The 17,281-nt window shown below is 46.3% G+C and overlaps 2 protein-coding genes across 2 annotated transcripts; both read left to right on the top strand.

Annotated features, from left to right (window-relative positions):
* The first annotated feature begins 7,850 nt into the window (after positions 1 to 7,850).
* On the top strand, positions 7,851 to 8,783 carry LOC136651797 (olfactory receptor 4D5-like). The gene has a single exon (XM_066628481.1). It carries the CDS (start codon positions 7,851 to 7,853, stop codon positions 8,781 to 8,783), a length of 933 nt encoding a protein of 310 aa, XP_066484578.1.
* Positions 8,784 to 15,660: 6,877 nt separating this feature from the next.
* LOC136653853 (olfactory receptor 4M1-like) lies at positions 15,661 to 16,647 on the top strand. Its single transcript, XM_066630732.1, has one exon. The coding sequence runs from the start codon at positions 15,661 to 15,663 to the stop codon at positions 16,645 to 16,647; it is 987 nt and encodes a 328-aa protein (XP_066486829.1).
* The last annotated feature ends 634 nt before the right edge of the window (positions 16,648 to 17,281 follow it).

Below are 17,281 nucleotides of genomic sequence, written 5' to 3'. Positions count from 1 at the left end.
TTTTTTTTTTTTAATGAAAACCACTTGGGTACAATCCTAGCCTACTGAAACAAGCAGGCCTACTAGCCTATGCTGTATTCAGTGCAGGTTTGGTGTGGCCCGGGTGTAACTCAGAGCAAAGGGATTTTAGGCACAAATCCTAACCAATTTTTCAGCACTGACACAGCTGCGCAATTGGGGCATTTGCTGCATCACGGAGGCCTCCTCAAGGTAAGGGAACATTTCTTCTCTTACCTTAGAGCCATATTGCCCTTACCTCAGTGCTGGAACGTTGGGTATGATTGTGCCCTTAGTCCCCTTTCTCCAAGCCACGCCACAGGCTGCCCTATGGAGTTACTTGGAACTGAGCACATTTCATGGGCGCAAATCCAAGCAGCCTGAATTACACCGCTCAGGCCACAGCCAGGGGTTGGGATCTAGCCTGCGCTGCCACAGCCAGCCCCAACCCCCTCCAGGGCCTGAGCCTCCCCACAGACCACTCTCCCCCTGCACTGGAATGCCCCTCTGCCTCTGTTCCTCGGTCCTCCCCCACCCCCTATGCTGGCCTACCCAGGCCGGCACAAACTCACCCTGTCCCAGCACAGCTCTGGCTCTGCTGGGTCAGAGCACTTTGGTGCACTAGCCCAGCCTGCTCCCGAGTAGTGGCAAACATACTTTATGGCATGTTCATGACAGTCAGGAGCTGGCACAAGGGACTTGTGCTGGCTGAGGGCAGAGGTAGAATTGGGCTTCCTGAGTGTTGCAAAATTGGGAACCCCAAAATGTGATAATTATTCCATTTACACCAGTAGCAACGTCAGTAGCAGCCTTAATGATTCACAGTCAAACATATATATGAATTTAGATTTTGAAACAACCTGTAGCTGCAAATAGAGACTTAACCAAGGAAAGAAAAGGAGCAGTTTTAGAAGTCTACACAGAAATAGAAAGAACTGCAATACTCACAGTTGTTGCAATTCACACTCGAAGGAGATTTTGGGCTAGCACCTTCCATCTCAGTGGTCAAAGCTTCACTACACAGTAACACTTCATTCTCTGATCTTTCAAGAATGGTCAAAATGATGGGAGAGAGAGATGCAAGAAATCCAGGTGTGCAAAAGGAAACAGAGGGAGGGATGTGGTGGGGTCCAGAATGATGCTCTTATGAAAATGAGGGAACTGTGGTTGCAAATGTAAATAAGTTTGAATGAAAACACTCGTACCAATACTCATTCCCCGCTTCCCAAGATCTTGTATTTTGAAAATTACTGAAAAGTTTGAAAAGATCTGAAAATTAAGAGAGCCTCTCATGTTTCCCTTGATATAATCTTCTAGCAATCTGAGGTCCTTGGATTTTACCCTCTGTATTCAAAGCCTCTTCCTAAGGCTGGCAAAGACATCTGCATCCTGGACACTGCTGACTGCTGCTCAATCCCCAAAGGGATAATTATGAGACTGGTTTTGAAGTTCTTGTAAACAGCAGAACTTTTGAGGGCTTGTGTGCTTTTTCCAAGTATTTATTCCCCCGGGGATGAAGAGCTTCTGTCAGCAAAAGTCGCTGCATGTCATTTATTTAATTTCTACCCCACTTTTCCTCAGGATGGTGAACATGGTTCCTTTCCCCTTTTATCTTCATAACAACCCTCAAATGTTGACTAGGCTAAGAGAAAGCAGTTGGCCCACCATCACTCAACTGAGCAAGAAACCAGTAACTCTCTCTAGGCTAACTGCCCAACCCTATCCCCGACCACATCATAGTATTCGTGCTGATAAAACACATATTGCATGCTTTGGTGGGTGGGGGGTGGCCATTGGACAGCCTGCAAGGGGTAAGAAATTAGCCTGTCTGATCACCTATGGGTCTCCTCAAACCTAGGCCAGCCTAGGACCTTGCTGGCCCAAGTCTGAGGAGAGCCAGAAGGGTGGGGTAGGCAGAAAAGTGGAATATAAATTCTGATGTGCACAACTGCTGCTGAATCCACCCCCTCCCTCCCCCAACACAACCCTGGTTCCTCCCCTACATGCCCTACCTCTCTCCCTGCCCGTGGATTGGGTAAGAGGCACTTTTTCAAGTGGGTGCTCCTTTTTTTTAGCAGGGGGAGAGTAACTGGCCCACCTCCCCCCAGCACTGTCTGTTCTAGTGGCTGTCTGCTGGTATTCATTTGCATCTTTTTAGATTGTGAGCCCTTTTGGGACAGGGAGCCATTTAGTTATTTGATTTTTCTCTGTAAACCGCTTTGTGAACTTTTAGTTGAAAAGCGGTATATAAATACTGTTTATTATTATTATTATTATTATTATTGTCCCTGCTGCCAACTTACCAGCCTTTTTGGAGCCTCCTGGAGCCATTTCCATATACATCAAACCTCTTATCATTTGTGGCAGTGGCCTGGCAGCATCCCACAGTAGCCTGGCTTTTTCATCACCATAAAGGATGTTGCGCTGCAGAAACACTAGTTCTGGCACAAGGCCCTAATAAAATAGGGCCTCAGGGTCCGATTCAGATCTTTGTGCGCTGGCTCATCAACGGTGAACACTCCACCAGATCCAGAGCCCTCACAGCCTGACACGGGGGCCAGCTAAACAGCCACCGCAGAATTGAGTAGCTCCACTGAGGGATGACTTCCCTATCTCAGGGGAAGTGGACAAATGTCCCCTTCTCCCAAAGAGCTGCCACCGACTGTTCAGCACACTCAGGATGCTGTGGTAGCCATTTAGGTGCCAGGGCAGCTCCACATGCCGGGCAACTAAGGATTGGGCTGCCCGTTGACTAATTTAACATGCACAGATTCTCCCTCATAGTTTTCCCTGGACAAATGTGCTTTTTGCAATGAACACATGAATGCAAAGACATGTCCTAGATCTTCTGGAACCTGGTGGGACGGCAAATGATACCACCTGCTGCTTTAAAAATTCCAGTCTAGCCACAGAGCTAAAGAACATATGAGAGTCTGCACTGTCTCAGTGCCATCTGCTGTTGGTTTGAACAATTGCATTAACCATTTTTCAGCCAAGTACAACTCTGATACTTATTAATTCAGGCAGGAACATTCAGCATTTGATAGCCGCAATATCTTCCCCACATTTTTTTTGTATGGCAACCATGAAGCCAAGAGTTGCTTAAGTGGAATTGCCCTACAACTGTCCAAAGTAACAGAGAGGGTTTTAGCAGCCATCTCACTCCTTTTGAGCTCTAGCTATGCTAAGCAGGCCCTACTGATAATTGGCAGTAATTCAAGTTGATATCTTTATTAATTCTACTATTATCACCATCATAATTATTTTGCACAAAGAGAGTCTGGTCCAACAAGAAGCTGACGGAACATACCAAGATCCAGGTCTACAGAGCTTGCGTCCTGAGTACACTTCTGTACTGCAGCGAGTCATGGACTCTCTGCTCACAACAGAAGAGGAAACTGAACGCTTTCCACATGCGCTGCCTCCGTCACATCCTCAGCATCACCTGGCAGGACAAAGTTCCTAACAACACAGTCTTGGAACGTGCTGGAATCCCTAGCATGTATGCACTGCTGAAACAGAGACGCCTGCGTTGGCTCGGTCATGTCGTGAGAATGGATGATGGCTGGATCCCAAAGGATCTCCTCTATGGAGAACTCGTGCAAGGAAAGCACCCTACAGGTAGACCACAGCTGCAATACAAGGACATCTGCAAGAGGGATCTGAAGGCCTTAGGAATGGACCTCAGCAAGTGGGAAACCCTGGCCTCTGAGCGGCCCGCTTGGAGGCAGGCTGTGCAGCATGGCCTTTCCCAGTTTGAAGAGACACTTTGCCAACAGTCTGAGGCTAAGAGGCAAAGAAAGAAGGCCCATAGCCTTCTATTGTATTGGCAACCTTCAGTCTCGAAAGACTATGGTATCGCGCTCTGAAAGGTGGTTCTGGAACAGCGTCTAGTGTGGCTGAAAAGGCCAATCCGGGAGTGACAATCCCTTCCACACCGGGAGCAAGTGCAGTCTGTCCCTGGTCTGTCTCCCTGGCTATGGGCCTTCCTTCTTTGCCTCTTAGCCTCAGACTGTTGGCAAAGTGTCTCTTCAAACTGGGAAAGGCCATGCTGCACAGCCTGCCTCCAAGCGGGCCGCTCAGAGGCCAGGGTTTCCCACTTGTTGAGGTCCATCCCTAAGGCCTTCAGATCCCTCTTGCAGATGTCCTTGTATCACAGCTGTGGTCTACCTGTAGGGCGCTTTCCTTGCATGAGTTCTAATTATTTTGTTTATTTTGTGTGGTTAGTCCAAAGGCTTTCAAATGTTTGACAAGGATTTTAAAAAACAAAAACCAAAAGATTTCAAGGACAGCAAAACAATGGCCATTTCAAAAAGCAGCAAGCAGAGCCTCTGCATAGAAAGCAAGTTGAAAGCCAGCAACTGGTCAGTCTAAACATCTAGAAGGTTGCAACAAATGTTAAGGTCTTTACATCAGTCAGCAATGTTGTGAGGCTTCCTGAGGCTAGCATTCCATAATAGAGGCACCTAAATGCAAGGTGACCATGTCTTGTCACAGCTCCTCCCCACTGGGCCTCATACCTGCTGAAGGCTGATTAGTTTCCCTTGGTTGACTCACCAGTACAGCAAGCAAAAGCCAGAGTCAGTTCCCAGTCCAATCAACAAAAGTTGCCAAATCAGAGTCCAAAGTCAATATGCTGGGTCACAGTCCAAGGTCAGACTCCAGGTAAGCCAGTTAGTCAATGCAAGGTACCAAATCAGAGTCCAGAAATGATATGCCAGGTCACAGTCTGACCCTGTCCTCCAAACATTCACTCCTCCTACAACCCACACCACTAGTTCCTCCAGGTGTTGTTTATATGCTGGCAGGTTCACTTTAGCCTCTAGTGGCTGCAGCTGTGCAGCACACCTCCAGCCACCACCTGGGCTTTAACCCTGCATTTACTTAGAGCAAGGGGCACTGTGGACACCACACCCTATCTCCTCGGTAATATCTTCCATGATGTCACTACAGACCAGATGTCCTCTTTTTCCAGGACATGTCCTCCTTTTTAGCTTCATGTCCTGGAAAATCTTTAATGCCCTTCTTTTCCCTGTGAGCAGGTAACACAGAGCCTTCTTGGAATTAATAAATTATGGCTGCAATCCTAACCACACTTTCCTGAGAGTAAGCCCCATTGAACACAATAGGACATACTTCTGAGTAGACCTGTTTAGGCTTGTGCCATATATGGAATAAATTATATGTAATATAGTTTTAAATTTAATAATAAGTAATACAGTGTTTAAATTAACCACATGAGGTCAATGAGTGTTTTTAGCTTTTATTTTGTCATGTCCTACATTTTTGGATGTCCTACATTTTGGGGGTACCTTGTCCTCTTTTGCAGTTATGACATCTAGTCACCCTGCCTAAATGGGAACTACCTCCATTGATAGCCAAGGTGTTCAAAGTGAGAGAGAAAGCTCTGTCCATGGTGCTGGAATTCAGATGGGGCGGCTGTTTCTTTTTGCACTCAGGTGTATAAGCAGTTTATGTAGCAGTCTCTTAGTGATTGGGTACCTATGTACACATTTACCCTTTAGGGCAGGGATCTCCAAACCCCGGCCCGGGGGCCATATCTGGCCCACGATGAGCTTCTATCCGGCCTGTGGCCAGCCTGAAAGTCTCTGGCCCACTTGGCCGAACATGACTGGAACTGTGCTCTGGTTGCATCTGCAGGGTGTTCTAAGGGCCAGAGAGTTTGAATGAATGAGCCTGTTCATTCATTTATTCACTCATCTAAGTTCCATCTTATTTATATAAATTTTATATTTAACAGAAATAAGTTACCCCTGCTTCAGGGTAACTTGGCTTCCACAAGGAGCCTCTTAAATCACCCATCAGTGCAGACTGGTGGGATCCAATGATGCGCATGAGCAAAGTATTTGCGCGCATACGTGGGCTTGCACTGTGCAATCTTTCCTGTAAAATACGTAATATATTTTTTGTTCTCATCTGGTATGCTGGAAGAAAAAACCTTGAAAGACACTTGAATTATTCCTGGCTTGTCAAATTCTGGGACTGGATACTCAGTGGATTCTCAGTGGATACTGATCCACTGAGAAGCTAGTAAGAATTCTTTATTCATGACACATTGGAATTATCCCTTCATGGGGCTTTATAGCACCTAAAGTTCTCTGCTTAGGAGATAAGGTGGTTTAACAGCTATGAAATTGATTTATATATTCATCGTAGACACATCAACTTCCCCATATCCTAATTTATGTATCCTCTCCACAAGCAATGTTGGAATGTCAACACTCACTCCCTGTGCTCTGGAGGTTTAGTCCACTTTCCACTACAGATGAGCAGTGAGTCATCACATTTTAACCCATTTATGCCCACCCCACAGGCGTACACATTTGATCCCTGTTGCATATATGCATTGGGCAGAAATGGCTTTTAATAACTCCCTTTGCAGCACAGCCTAAGAGCATCATATCACCGGCTTCTCAAGAACCATTGATTCATTCACTGTTTTTTGCCCCCTCCTCTTCCAGCCTCAGATCTGATATATCATCCTGCTGACAAGCCCTGGCAGCAGTGCAGTCTCTGTGTGCCAAGACTGGATGCAACCTTGGGAGGTATGACTATACTGTTCTATGCTTTTGTTTGGGATGGTGGAAGTTAGACAGAAGTCCACCACTACTTCTATGAAGGCAAATGGCTGTAATGCAAGAGGAAGATCTTTTGATGAAACATGCTGGAGGCTGAAATCTTGCAAAGAAAATTTGACTAGGGGAACTTGCATCTAATCTAGCAAGGTATTTTTCAAGTTCTTATTTTCGTAAGTAAGACTGTGTACTCCTTAAGCCCTACTGCAGAAGAATTAATGTTAAGAGAGCATGGATGTGCACTTTGCTTTGCAAATTTAAATTAAGACATTGATGGACATCATCAAGGGCAGAAGATCACACATGACTGAAGTTAATCTGTAAGGTAATGGGTATACTTAAATGGACACTGATCATCGAAAAATAAACACAGCAAGGTGAAGTGATCAGCCAAAGAAAAATAGCAGTGATTTTTTTTTTTTAATGTTGCCTGTGATTTCAAAAGCTTGACAGACAGATGTGACCAGAAGCAGAGAGACCTCTGAATTTCCATTTAAGCTATCCATCTAATCTAACTGTCCAGTCAACTGTTAAAATACTTTTTGGGCTGCAATCCTATCTACACTTTCCAGAGAGTAAGACCCACTGAGCGCAATGGCACTTACATCTGAGTAGACATGCATAGGACTGCATCATCAGTCAATTGCAGGTAGTCAATTAACTCCCTGCCTGTGAATGAATGAATTGATTAAATGGCAATAGATTGGAATTCAATTGGAAATTATGATTTCCTAAGTCCATTTTGGTTCCTATTTTACTTGTTTTTCTCCATTTTAACAAAACAGAGTTAACTATTTAGGACCTCATCTTGAAGTCAGTTGAATGACTGACCTACTTTGTGTCACTAATGCCTCTGCCTATTATAGTTATTTCTGAATTTCTCTGTGACATTACGCTTGAGGCAGCTGATAGGTTAGGTTTCTGGATGTCATTTTCTTGAACTCCAGGTGATTTGGGGAGACAGATCATCGAGAACAGTTACTGTGAATGTCAGTTTTATATAACTAAATTGGGGGGAGGGGGGAGCAGTGTGCATGCTTACTTCTATATAACAGTTAAATTGCTAAATAAGGCAGTAGGGAGGCTGATTTCAGTGTTGTGGCTAGAGGGGGTTTGTGTGTGTTGTGTGTGTTTGTTTTAATTCCCACAGGATCATTTGGAGATGTAGAAAAAGAAAATGTGTTTTCTTTCCAGTGTCTGCTCCCATTCCATGGGTAAATCTTCTTCCAGCATCCATCAGTGAGGCCTAAGCGAACAATGGACAGAGAGAACCACACTACGGTGGCGGAATTCATTTTCCTGGGACTGGCCAAGGAGCCAGAGGTGAAGTTGCTCTTGTTTGCTGTGTTCTTGGCTGTGTATAGTGCAACTGTACTTGGCAACCTTTTCATAGTGGCCCTGGTGACACGTGAGCCTGTCCTCCATACTCCTATGTACTTTCTATTGGGGAATCTCTCCTTTCTGGATTTCTGCTACTCTACCATCACAGCTCCAAAGATGCTGATTGGTTTCCTGGCCAGGGTCAACACCATCACTTATGGTGGGTGCCTTTCTCAGATCTTCTTCTTCCACTTGATTGGGGGCATCAAGATCTTCCTTCTCACCATCATGGCCTATGACCGCTATGTCGCCATCTTCCACCCATTGCGCTATGTAGTCATCATGAGCAGGGCCGTGTGTGGTGGGCTGTTGTCAGCCTCCTGGATTGGGGGCTTCATCCACTCCATTGTGCAAGTGAGCATCATCATGAGGCTGCCCTTCTGTGGTCCCAATAAACTAGATAATTTCTACTGTGATGTGCCCCAGGTGGTCAAACTGGCATGCACCAATACCTTTGTGGTGGAATTGCTCATGGTGTCCAACAGTGGCCTGGTGACCTTGTTGTGCTTTGTTGTATTGTTTGTGTCATACTCCATCCTCCTGGCCAAACTTAGAGCAGGGTCTGGAGTAGGCCAGAGCAAGGCTCTCTGCACTTGCATCTCCCACATCACAGTGGTGACCCTGATTTTTGGACCTTGCATCTACATCTACATGCACCCCTTCCACAGCTTCCCCACAGACAAAGCTGTCTCTGTCCTCTACACTGTCATCACTCCCATTCTGAACCCTTTTATTTATACTCTGAGGAACAAAGATTTCCACACTGCCCTGGAAAAATTCAAGAGAAGAAAGGTGAAATTAACTCCTTGACACCAGTCAATGCAATATTCATTGTTCATTATGTATATGGGTTGTTCACAGTTCCACATAGATGATGTGCAAATCCAGTGGCAGGGAGCAAATGCCCCCAGTGCTGCTTCCACACGGTGCTCCAGACCTTGTGAGAAGCTTTGTAAAGCCTTCCAGTTTTCTGAAAGTATTGTTTAAGACCGTGCGGAAGTCTCAGACTGTTTTCCCAGTTGGTCTCAACGTTGCACGAGGCTCCGTGGTGCTGGGTAAGCAGGGGGGCCACATGGTGCAGGGGCTGGTATCATGGACCTTTGCCCCATAGTAGGGCAGGTCCATTACTGTTTAAATTAAGATGTGCTGCTTTTAGAGGAATCAGTTCAGTTTCATTAGTGTCTGCCTTTCTTCTAGGAAGTTCAAGGCATTGCAGTATACATGGGCTTTCTTGGAGATTTCCCATCTAGTCACTAATCAGATCCAAAACAGCTTGCCTTCAGATCTCACCCAGAATCTGTGTGATTGGTGGATAAGCTTCTGTTCATTTTGCAGTAACTTCATTGCCATCATCAATACCACATCACTTTATGCAGTCTTGCCATATAGGAAAATTTCCCTTGGCTCTTGGAGGCCAAATTTTTACAAAAGGGGGGGGGGAAATCTGAACCACTCCCCCCCCCCACAGTTGCCATTATTGGAACACAATAACATTGGAAAAAGTTTTTCTAACTCCTTATTTAATAATTATTATAACGCTGTGATTGGATTCAAAGGAGGACATTTGACCATATGTTGGTAGCACCTGTTTTGTACCAGTGATGTAGAGTGGGTACAAAGCACTAAGTTTGGAAGGGCCTGGAATGGCTCCAAAGGGGAGTGGGAGGGGCCACTTGCATACTGCGGTGGGGCTCCCTGCAAAACTTAGTGCTTTTCACTCCCTCTGGCTATGCCACTGTTCTGTATAATCTATCCTGGGTTATCAATGGGTTATTGGAAGACACAACAAGTGGAGCCTTTTTATCCACATTAGTTCCATTCCATGACTTGTCGCAATTAACAAAAAACATGTTGTGCTAAATTCCATAGAGTTAAGCAAATACACTGCAGCCTGACACTTGGGGCTGGAAGGAAACTAAGGAAGCTGAGCTTTTAAGAGTCCAGTCCTATGTGTTTCTACTCAGAAGTAAGTCCCATTCCAGTCAATGGGGCTTACTCCCAGGAAAGTGTGGATTGGATTGTAGCCTAAATCTCATGCTTTGTTTGCTGGGAAGACTTGCTTGCTGGGCTGTTTTGTTTTGTGTAGGCTGGAGCAGGAGAGCCTGCACCATCTCAGTGGGGGGGGGGGAATTCAGCAAACACTCCTTGGGTTTTTTAAAGCAATCCCCTCTGTTGCTACTGCTACTGCCCCTGCCCCTGTGTGTGTGTGTGTGTGTGTGTGTGTGTGTGTGTGTGTGTGTGTGAGAGAGAGAGAGAGAGAGAGAGAGAGAGAGAGCTCCACCTTGCTGCTTGTGCTCTGGCTACAGAGGTTTTCTGCCCCCCTTCCCCTCTTTAGCCTCTTTGCTGGCTCAGGGGCTCCAAGAGTGTTACTCTTCCTTTGAAAGAGGAGCCTTTTCCATGGCTCCAGGGCTATTTCCCTGCCTGTGCAAGGCGGAGCCTTTTTGCAGTGTTTTGGGCTGCCTGGAAACTGATTGAGAAACCAGCACAAGGCAAAGGAGGCAAAAGTGTGTGTACTTTCAGTTCCCCCCACCCCATTCGCTTTGAGACAAATTCGCCAATAAAAAAATCTGTGGATAAATAGGTTGCACCTGTATATGCCTATAGTGTATTATTCCTGCTAGGGGTTGTGTGTATTCTGTGATTTCATCATTATATGAACATAGAAATTGGGACAGGGTGTACCACTGAGCACACCAAAAATATCAGTTTTTTAAAACCCCGGAGCACTGAACCCTGCAAAAACAATTTTGTTTAGGGTGATTTTTTTGGAAGTTCATACAGCACAGTCCTATGCATGTCTTCTCAGAAGTAAATAAGTATTCAGTGGAGCTTACTCGCAGGAGAATATGCAAAAGATTGCAGCCTTACTCACTAAGCCTGCAACCATTGTTTTCAAAGGCTGCGGGTGCAACTAAATTGCAGGTGAAAACTAGTGAAATTGCTGAAGCCAGGGAGAGGGCTCTGCAGAACATCTGTAGGTGATAGGGAAAGGGCACCCATGCCCTGCCTTGGTCTCTAACCAGATAATCCCACCCAAATTCTGCACCTAGAAAAACAGAATTCTGTAACCTGAAGAAATTGTGCAAATACAGCACTCTGCCTATAAGTAACATGGTTTACAACATCCTATATTGCTGCTTCTGCTTCCCAAGGACAGGGGTCAAAAGCTGTACAAACCAATGAAACCTAACCCCAATGCCACTGGAAATCCTGTGAGCATCTGGGGTTTTACCAGATATTGGTGATCCAATTTGAAGTCTATCTTCACTGCCTTAAAAATGGGGGAGGCGGGAGAAGGAGCTTTCTTAAAGGCTTGGGCATCCTGCACCTAAGCCAGGTCAGCGCTGGTAGCCCAAGTGCTGCCCTGGCAATTGCCACCGTGTGAGTGCCATAAGGCATTTTGCTGCCAGCAGGGATCACACTGAGCCAGTGAAAAGGCCAGCACCAGGCAACCCAGGGCCTCTTCCCCAGTAGGGTGCTGCAAACAAGAACCCGGCAGTAGGTATCTCCATCAGGTGGCAAGGAGGATTCTCAGGGTGGGGAGAATGTGGGGAGGGGCCACACAGAATGTGGGGAGGAGTGGAGGAAAGATCGGGTCTGTAAGGGGGCAGAGGAGGTGGCAGAGCCAAGTCACCTGACACAAACCTCCTGTTTTGCACCAGATATTTTTGGCTATTTTTCAGGGTTGGGAATGACTGTGGCAAATTTGCCACTAGTGTCCCATTGTGGTCCTAGGAACCCTGGTGAGTGGCAGCCACTAGCATTTTCCACCAGCAGTCCACAGAGCAAGGTTTTACTGACAGTGATTTTTAAAAAAATGCATGTAACATGCACATATAAGGGGGAAGAAATCATGTGCTGGGATTCTGTATTGAAACTAATGGCACAGCCATATATTTCAGGCATGAAAGTTAGTGACCTTGGGCCAGCTGCAGTCTCAGGTACCTCACAGGGTTGTTGTGAGGACAAAAGGAGGGAAGGAAGCCTGTCCAGCACACTGAGCTTCTTGGAGAAAGGACGGTAGAAAAATGGGGAAAATAAATTTTTACTTGAAACGGCTCAACAACCAAAAGAGGGGTGTTGAACTGCAACTCGCGACATTTGCACACCTGCTTTTTAAACTATAGTGGGGAGAACCCTATCACTATTATGCACACATGGTGAAACCCTAAAGAAAGCCATTAGGAGCAGAAGAGAGGGTGTTTTGCCAGATTCCCGGTCCAAGTTTCACTTAGAGAATTTATGCCCACTCTAAGCTAATTAGCTCCCCTTCTTTCCCCAACAATGACCCTAGTTCTGCACTGCTGGCCCCCACCACCAGGGTAGCTCGCCTGTTCAACCTGCCACTGGCATAGCTAGAGGGGGGGTGGCGCACTAAGTTTTGCAGGGAGCCTTCCTGCAGCATGCAAGTGGCTCCTCCCCCTCCCCTTGGGAGCCGTTGGCCTCAGTTTCCCCCCTACCCACATGGCTCCCAAGGGGAGGAGCCACTTGCACATTGCAGGGAAGCTCCCTGCAAAACTTAGTGTGCCACCCCCCCCCAGCTACACCAGTGCAACCTGCAGAGGTCCTCCTTCTTCCTCTCTCCTGCCACTACAGCAGCATCTTGGTCCTCAGCAGGTCTTGGGTGTGGCAGCCACACACCTATCTCCAAAGTCCATCTGTCCTTTAGTCAGCTAGTCCATCAGCAGTTCTAATAGTCCATCAGCCATTAGTTCCTCAGTCTATTAATCCTGTCTCCCTTTCTCAAGCTTTCTTCCTTCTACTCCCCACATCCCTCCCCTTCCTGCAGGTGCTGTTCTTATCCCTGAGGGCCCTATTGCCTTTGAGTAGCTGCAGTTGTGCAGCACACTCACTGCAATCTCAGGCCCTGCTGTGAACCCCATGCTTGCCTGCCAGAGCAAGGGGTCCCTGTCGACACCACACCCTATCTCCTTGAGGGATCTTGCACAGTTCCATTACAGAGGACAGGAGAGAAGAATGACTTCTAAGGAGAAGCCAAGAGGGGGAAAAACATGAGAGCAGGTCGGACATAGCCAGATTTGTTGCCATCATTGGGTTTGTCTGGGGAACCCAAAGACAGAAAGGGAACACTTTGGGGTACAGGGAAGGAAGGAAGAAGGAAGAATTTGTGGGGAAGAAAGGGGCAGGGTGCAGCAGATCAGGCTTCAGCTGGCAATGGTTGCCTGAATTGAGGGCTATAGACAAGAGTGAGCCCAGGAACAGGTCATAGAACACTTCACCCACTCACAGAGGGGGAGTTAATCACTATTAGCCAGTGCCACAGAGGCCAAACTCTTTTAACCCATGTCACAGAGGCCTCCAAAGAAGATCCACCTTGAAGGACCCAATGGATCAGTCGGGGGGTGGTGGTTTTAGGAAAACTTTGCTTCTTTGGAGGCCCCCATTTTGGCCAGAAAAATGAGTTACAGGGCTCCTTACTGGAATTTGTTAGTTAAGTTATTAACTAACAAATACAAATATATTTGCATGACATCACCCACTCCGCTGCTGGCTTCGGAAATGCTGGAAGTATAATTGGAAGGCTGGAGGACACGGTATTTGTAATTGGCAGGATAATGCTTATTTCTGTGCTCTGGTGAAAACCTGCCTGGGAACAATGAGTGGGTGACCTTGGGCCAGTCACTCTCACTCATCCTTGCCCTACCTCACAGGGTTGTTGTGAGGGCAAAAGGAGGGAAGGAACTGTGTGAGGGACTGTCTAAAAATGTGAAAAATAACTAAATAATAACCTGACTTCAAGCACCTTCCTAATGCTTTTCATGAAAACTGATAACTTCGTAGGCTAGAAGAATCAGTTGACTACATTCTGGTGCCTGAAGGAGAAAGTCACAAGGATGCCCCCCTGAAATATGATAATAATAACCTAATGACTTAATTTCCTGCCCTTTAAGAATCCCACCACCCTCTGCTTGTTGAAGGGCAAAGCAAAGGAACACATTTCAATCCTCAAGTTTCTAATGCTAAGGCTCCCTCTTGTGGTCAAAGGTTGCTATGTGCTCTCTTCACCCTTCATAAAGTCAAAAACATGGGGAAAGATCAGGCAGGAAATTCTGAGAAGAGCAGGCCAAAAGGCATGCTGTTGTAATGATTCTGGCTGCAGACCCATTGCCGTTGTCATATCTTGCTGTGACTTCCAGTTGCCTGGGGATCTTCTCCTTCGGTGCCCCACTGGGAAACCCAAACTGTCATTTTAATAATTCCCCTTGCAACCTACCTCTTGCCTGGTGGCTTCTCATGCTCTCTTGGGTCCTGGCAGATCCAGAACTTCCAAACCCATTAAGCCATTTCTTAAGCCCAACGTTGCATATAGGCAACAGGGACCAAATGTGTACACCTGCGGGCCAGGCAGAAATGGGTTTTAAGATCCTTGCATTTTTTAGAGTAAATTATATGTCCTGGGGAAGGTGTTCTGCTAAGCAGAGCAAGCATTTAGGTGGCAGAAAGAGGCTGCTTTCCCTTCACAATCCATTGTAGCTGGTAGGTGCTAACTCAGGCTTTGCTATTTTAAGATAACGCAACTGGCTCCAGGGAGTATGCTTTCTGCAAACCATTTCAGAACTCCCTCCCTCTACTACTCTGTGGAAAATACACTGAGATGGTGTCTGTTTTTATTTTTAACTTTGAGTTTTGCATCTTTACTCCGACAGTGGAAGTTGGGCTTTAAAAACAAAGAAAAGCGTGACTATAGCGTGAATATTCTGAGAGTAAAGTGTGATTAAATAACAGCTTCAGCAGGAATTTCCAAGCAGTTCCTGTGCAATTTATTTCACGGATCAACTGTAAATTTGGTTTGGATGTGCTGCCTTTCTCCCCCTGGTCATTTTCATCTTAAGCCAGCCCCAAAGTCTCATCTAGTCTCATCTAAGCCTCCTGAAAGCTTGCTGTCTTTTAATGTATGGGGGTTCTGTGCTTTTAACAGCCTCACGACAAGGAGAAACCTAACAGGTGCAGCTCTTCTCAGCATGGAGAGACTCAGGTGTATCTAGAAATGGGAACACTGAAGGACATTCATATTAGAAGAGCATACATTTGAGGCTCTCTCTCTCTCTCTCCCTCTCCCTCTCCTGTCCACCTTCCTACTTCTTCTACTGGTCCTCTCTCTTTTGAGCCTGTCACTAGATGGATGAGTATGGGCCCAATCCTCCCCAACTTTCCAGCACAGATGTAGCTGTGCCAACAGGGCATGAGCTTCATTCTGCTGAGGAAGGACAGGTGCTTAGGCCTCTTCAAGGTAAGGGAATGTTTGCTCGCTTACCATGGGGCTGCATTCTGGCTGCATCAGCACTGGAAAGTTGGACAGGATTGCACCCTAAGTGGATAAGGGCGCAATCCTAACCCCTTATGTCAGTGCTTTCCAGCATTGACATAAGGGCAGTGCAGCTCTGAGGAAAGGAAACAAACCTTCCCTTACTCTGAGGAGGCCTCCATGAGTGACACTCAACTGCAGGATGCAGCACCTGTGCCATTGGCACCGCTATGCCAGTGCTGGAAAGCAATGACATAAGGGGTTAGGATTGTGCCCAAAGTAGATGAAAGTGCACCATTCTTTCATGCCCATTTTCCCACTATTAATCTGATATTTATCTCCTCTTCGACCATTTCGTCCTTCTTTCCATCCAAACCCCTTTTCCCATCTAGGTCCACCCACTTAAACCTTACTCCAGGGATGGACAGTGGCACAGGCAGAGCCATACTGGTAGATTCACCACCCCCAAAGTCGGAGGGTGAGAGAAACAGTTCCGAAGTGACAGAGTTCATCCTGATGGGGCTGTCTCATGAATGGGGAGTTCAGCTTTTCCTCTTTGCCCTTTTCCTGCTCTTCTACTTGATCGTTCTTCCAAGCAACGTGCTGATCATTATCACCATCAGGAGTGACCCCCACCTCAACTCACCCATGTATTTCCTGTTGGCCAACCTGGCATTCTTGGACATCTGGTACTCCTCCATCACTGCCCCCAAGATGCTAATCGACTTCTTGTCTGAGCGCAAGATCATATCCTTTGGAGGCTGCATCGCTCAGCTCTTCTTCCTCCATTTTGTGGGCGCCTCCGAGATGTTCCTGCTCACCGTCATGGCCTACGACCGCTATGTTGCCATCTGCCGTCCCTTACACTACACCACTATGATGAGCCGGCGACTGTGTATCATACTGGTGCTCATCTCCTGGGCTGGTGGCTTTGTCCATTCCTTCATCCAAGTCGTGCTGATTGTCCGTCTCCCTTTCTGCGGCCCCAATGAACTGGACAACTACTTCTGCGACATCACCCAGGTGCTGAGGATCACCTGCGCGAATACTTTTGCTGAGGAGATGGTGATGATTTTCAGCAGTGGACTCATCTCTGTTGTCTGCTTCGTGGCCCTCTTGGTTTCCTATGCCTTCCTGCTCACCGTGTTGAAGACGAACACCGGTGAGTCGGCCAGCAAGGCCCTTTCCACCTGCTATTCCCACATCGTTATCGTCATTTTCATGTTTGGCCCTGCGATTTACATCTATGCCCGACCCTTTGACGAGTATGCCCCTGACAAGGTGGTCTCTGTCTTCCATACCATCATCTTCCCACTCCTGAACCCCATCATTTATACCCTCAGAAACAAGGAGATCACAACTGCAATGAAGAAGGTGGTCCTCAGATACCTTCTCTGCAGGAAGTGAAGACAGCAGAAAGCAGATGTCCCAGGTTTTCCCTTATGGCTGAGTAAGGGAATCCCTAACAGCCATTTTGGGTTCATCCTCATAACCAAGGGTGTGCAAACGCAATCTATTTTAATAGGGAAATGTCACCAGGAATTCCAGTGATTACTTGTACTTAATATTGATCTTCCTCTCCCCTACAAACACAGCTGCTCTCTTACACACATGCACGTATTATATAATTGAGATACAAGCACAGAAAAATATGTCCCATTTTCAGTTCTTAAATTATCAATGATTATATCCTGGCATCCTCTGCTGGGTACCCATGTCTAAGAATTAGAGAAAAAAAACAACTAGCAATGATGTTTTCACCTTAAAACTGATATAACCTGGTTAATTTCAAGGAAAATCAACTATGTTTTGTCCAAGAAAGTTTAGTGGCATCCCACATAAAATGTTCCCTGACCTAGAGGTTTCTTATTAACAAATATTTGTATTTATAGAGTATATTTTAGTAAGTAAATATTAAAGTGTACATATTCAGGGTCAAAATGCACTTTGAAAGTGTGTTTTCCTTTTTAAAAAAGAATGGGGGGGGGTTGTGAAATATGGCACTATGGTGAGGATAGGGGGACTTTGTTATGTAGCTCCC

Source organism: Tiliqua scincoides, chromosome 5 (genome assembly GCF_035046505.1).
Source record: "Tiliqua scincoides isolate rTilSci1 chromosome 5, rTilSci1.hap2, whole genome shotgun sequence".
NCBI lineage: Eukaryota > Metazoa > Chordata > Lepidosauria > Squamata > Scincidae > Tiliqua > Tiliqua scincoides.
Note: the sequence above shows the minus strand (reverse complement) of the source record. Positions and strands in the feature narration are given on the sequence as shown.

Bases quoted from the DNA above. Each gene is read 5' to 3' on its own strand.
- LOC136651797 (XM_066628481.1), top strand. From the start codon at position 7,851: ATGGACAGAGAGAACCACACTACGGTGGCGGAATTCATTTTCCTGGGA.
- LOC136653853 (XM_066630732.1), top strand. From the start codon at position 15,661: ATGGACAGTGGCACAGGCAGAGCCATACTGGTAGATTCACCACCCCCA.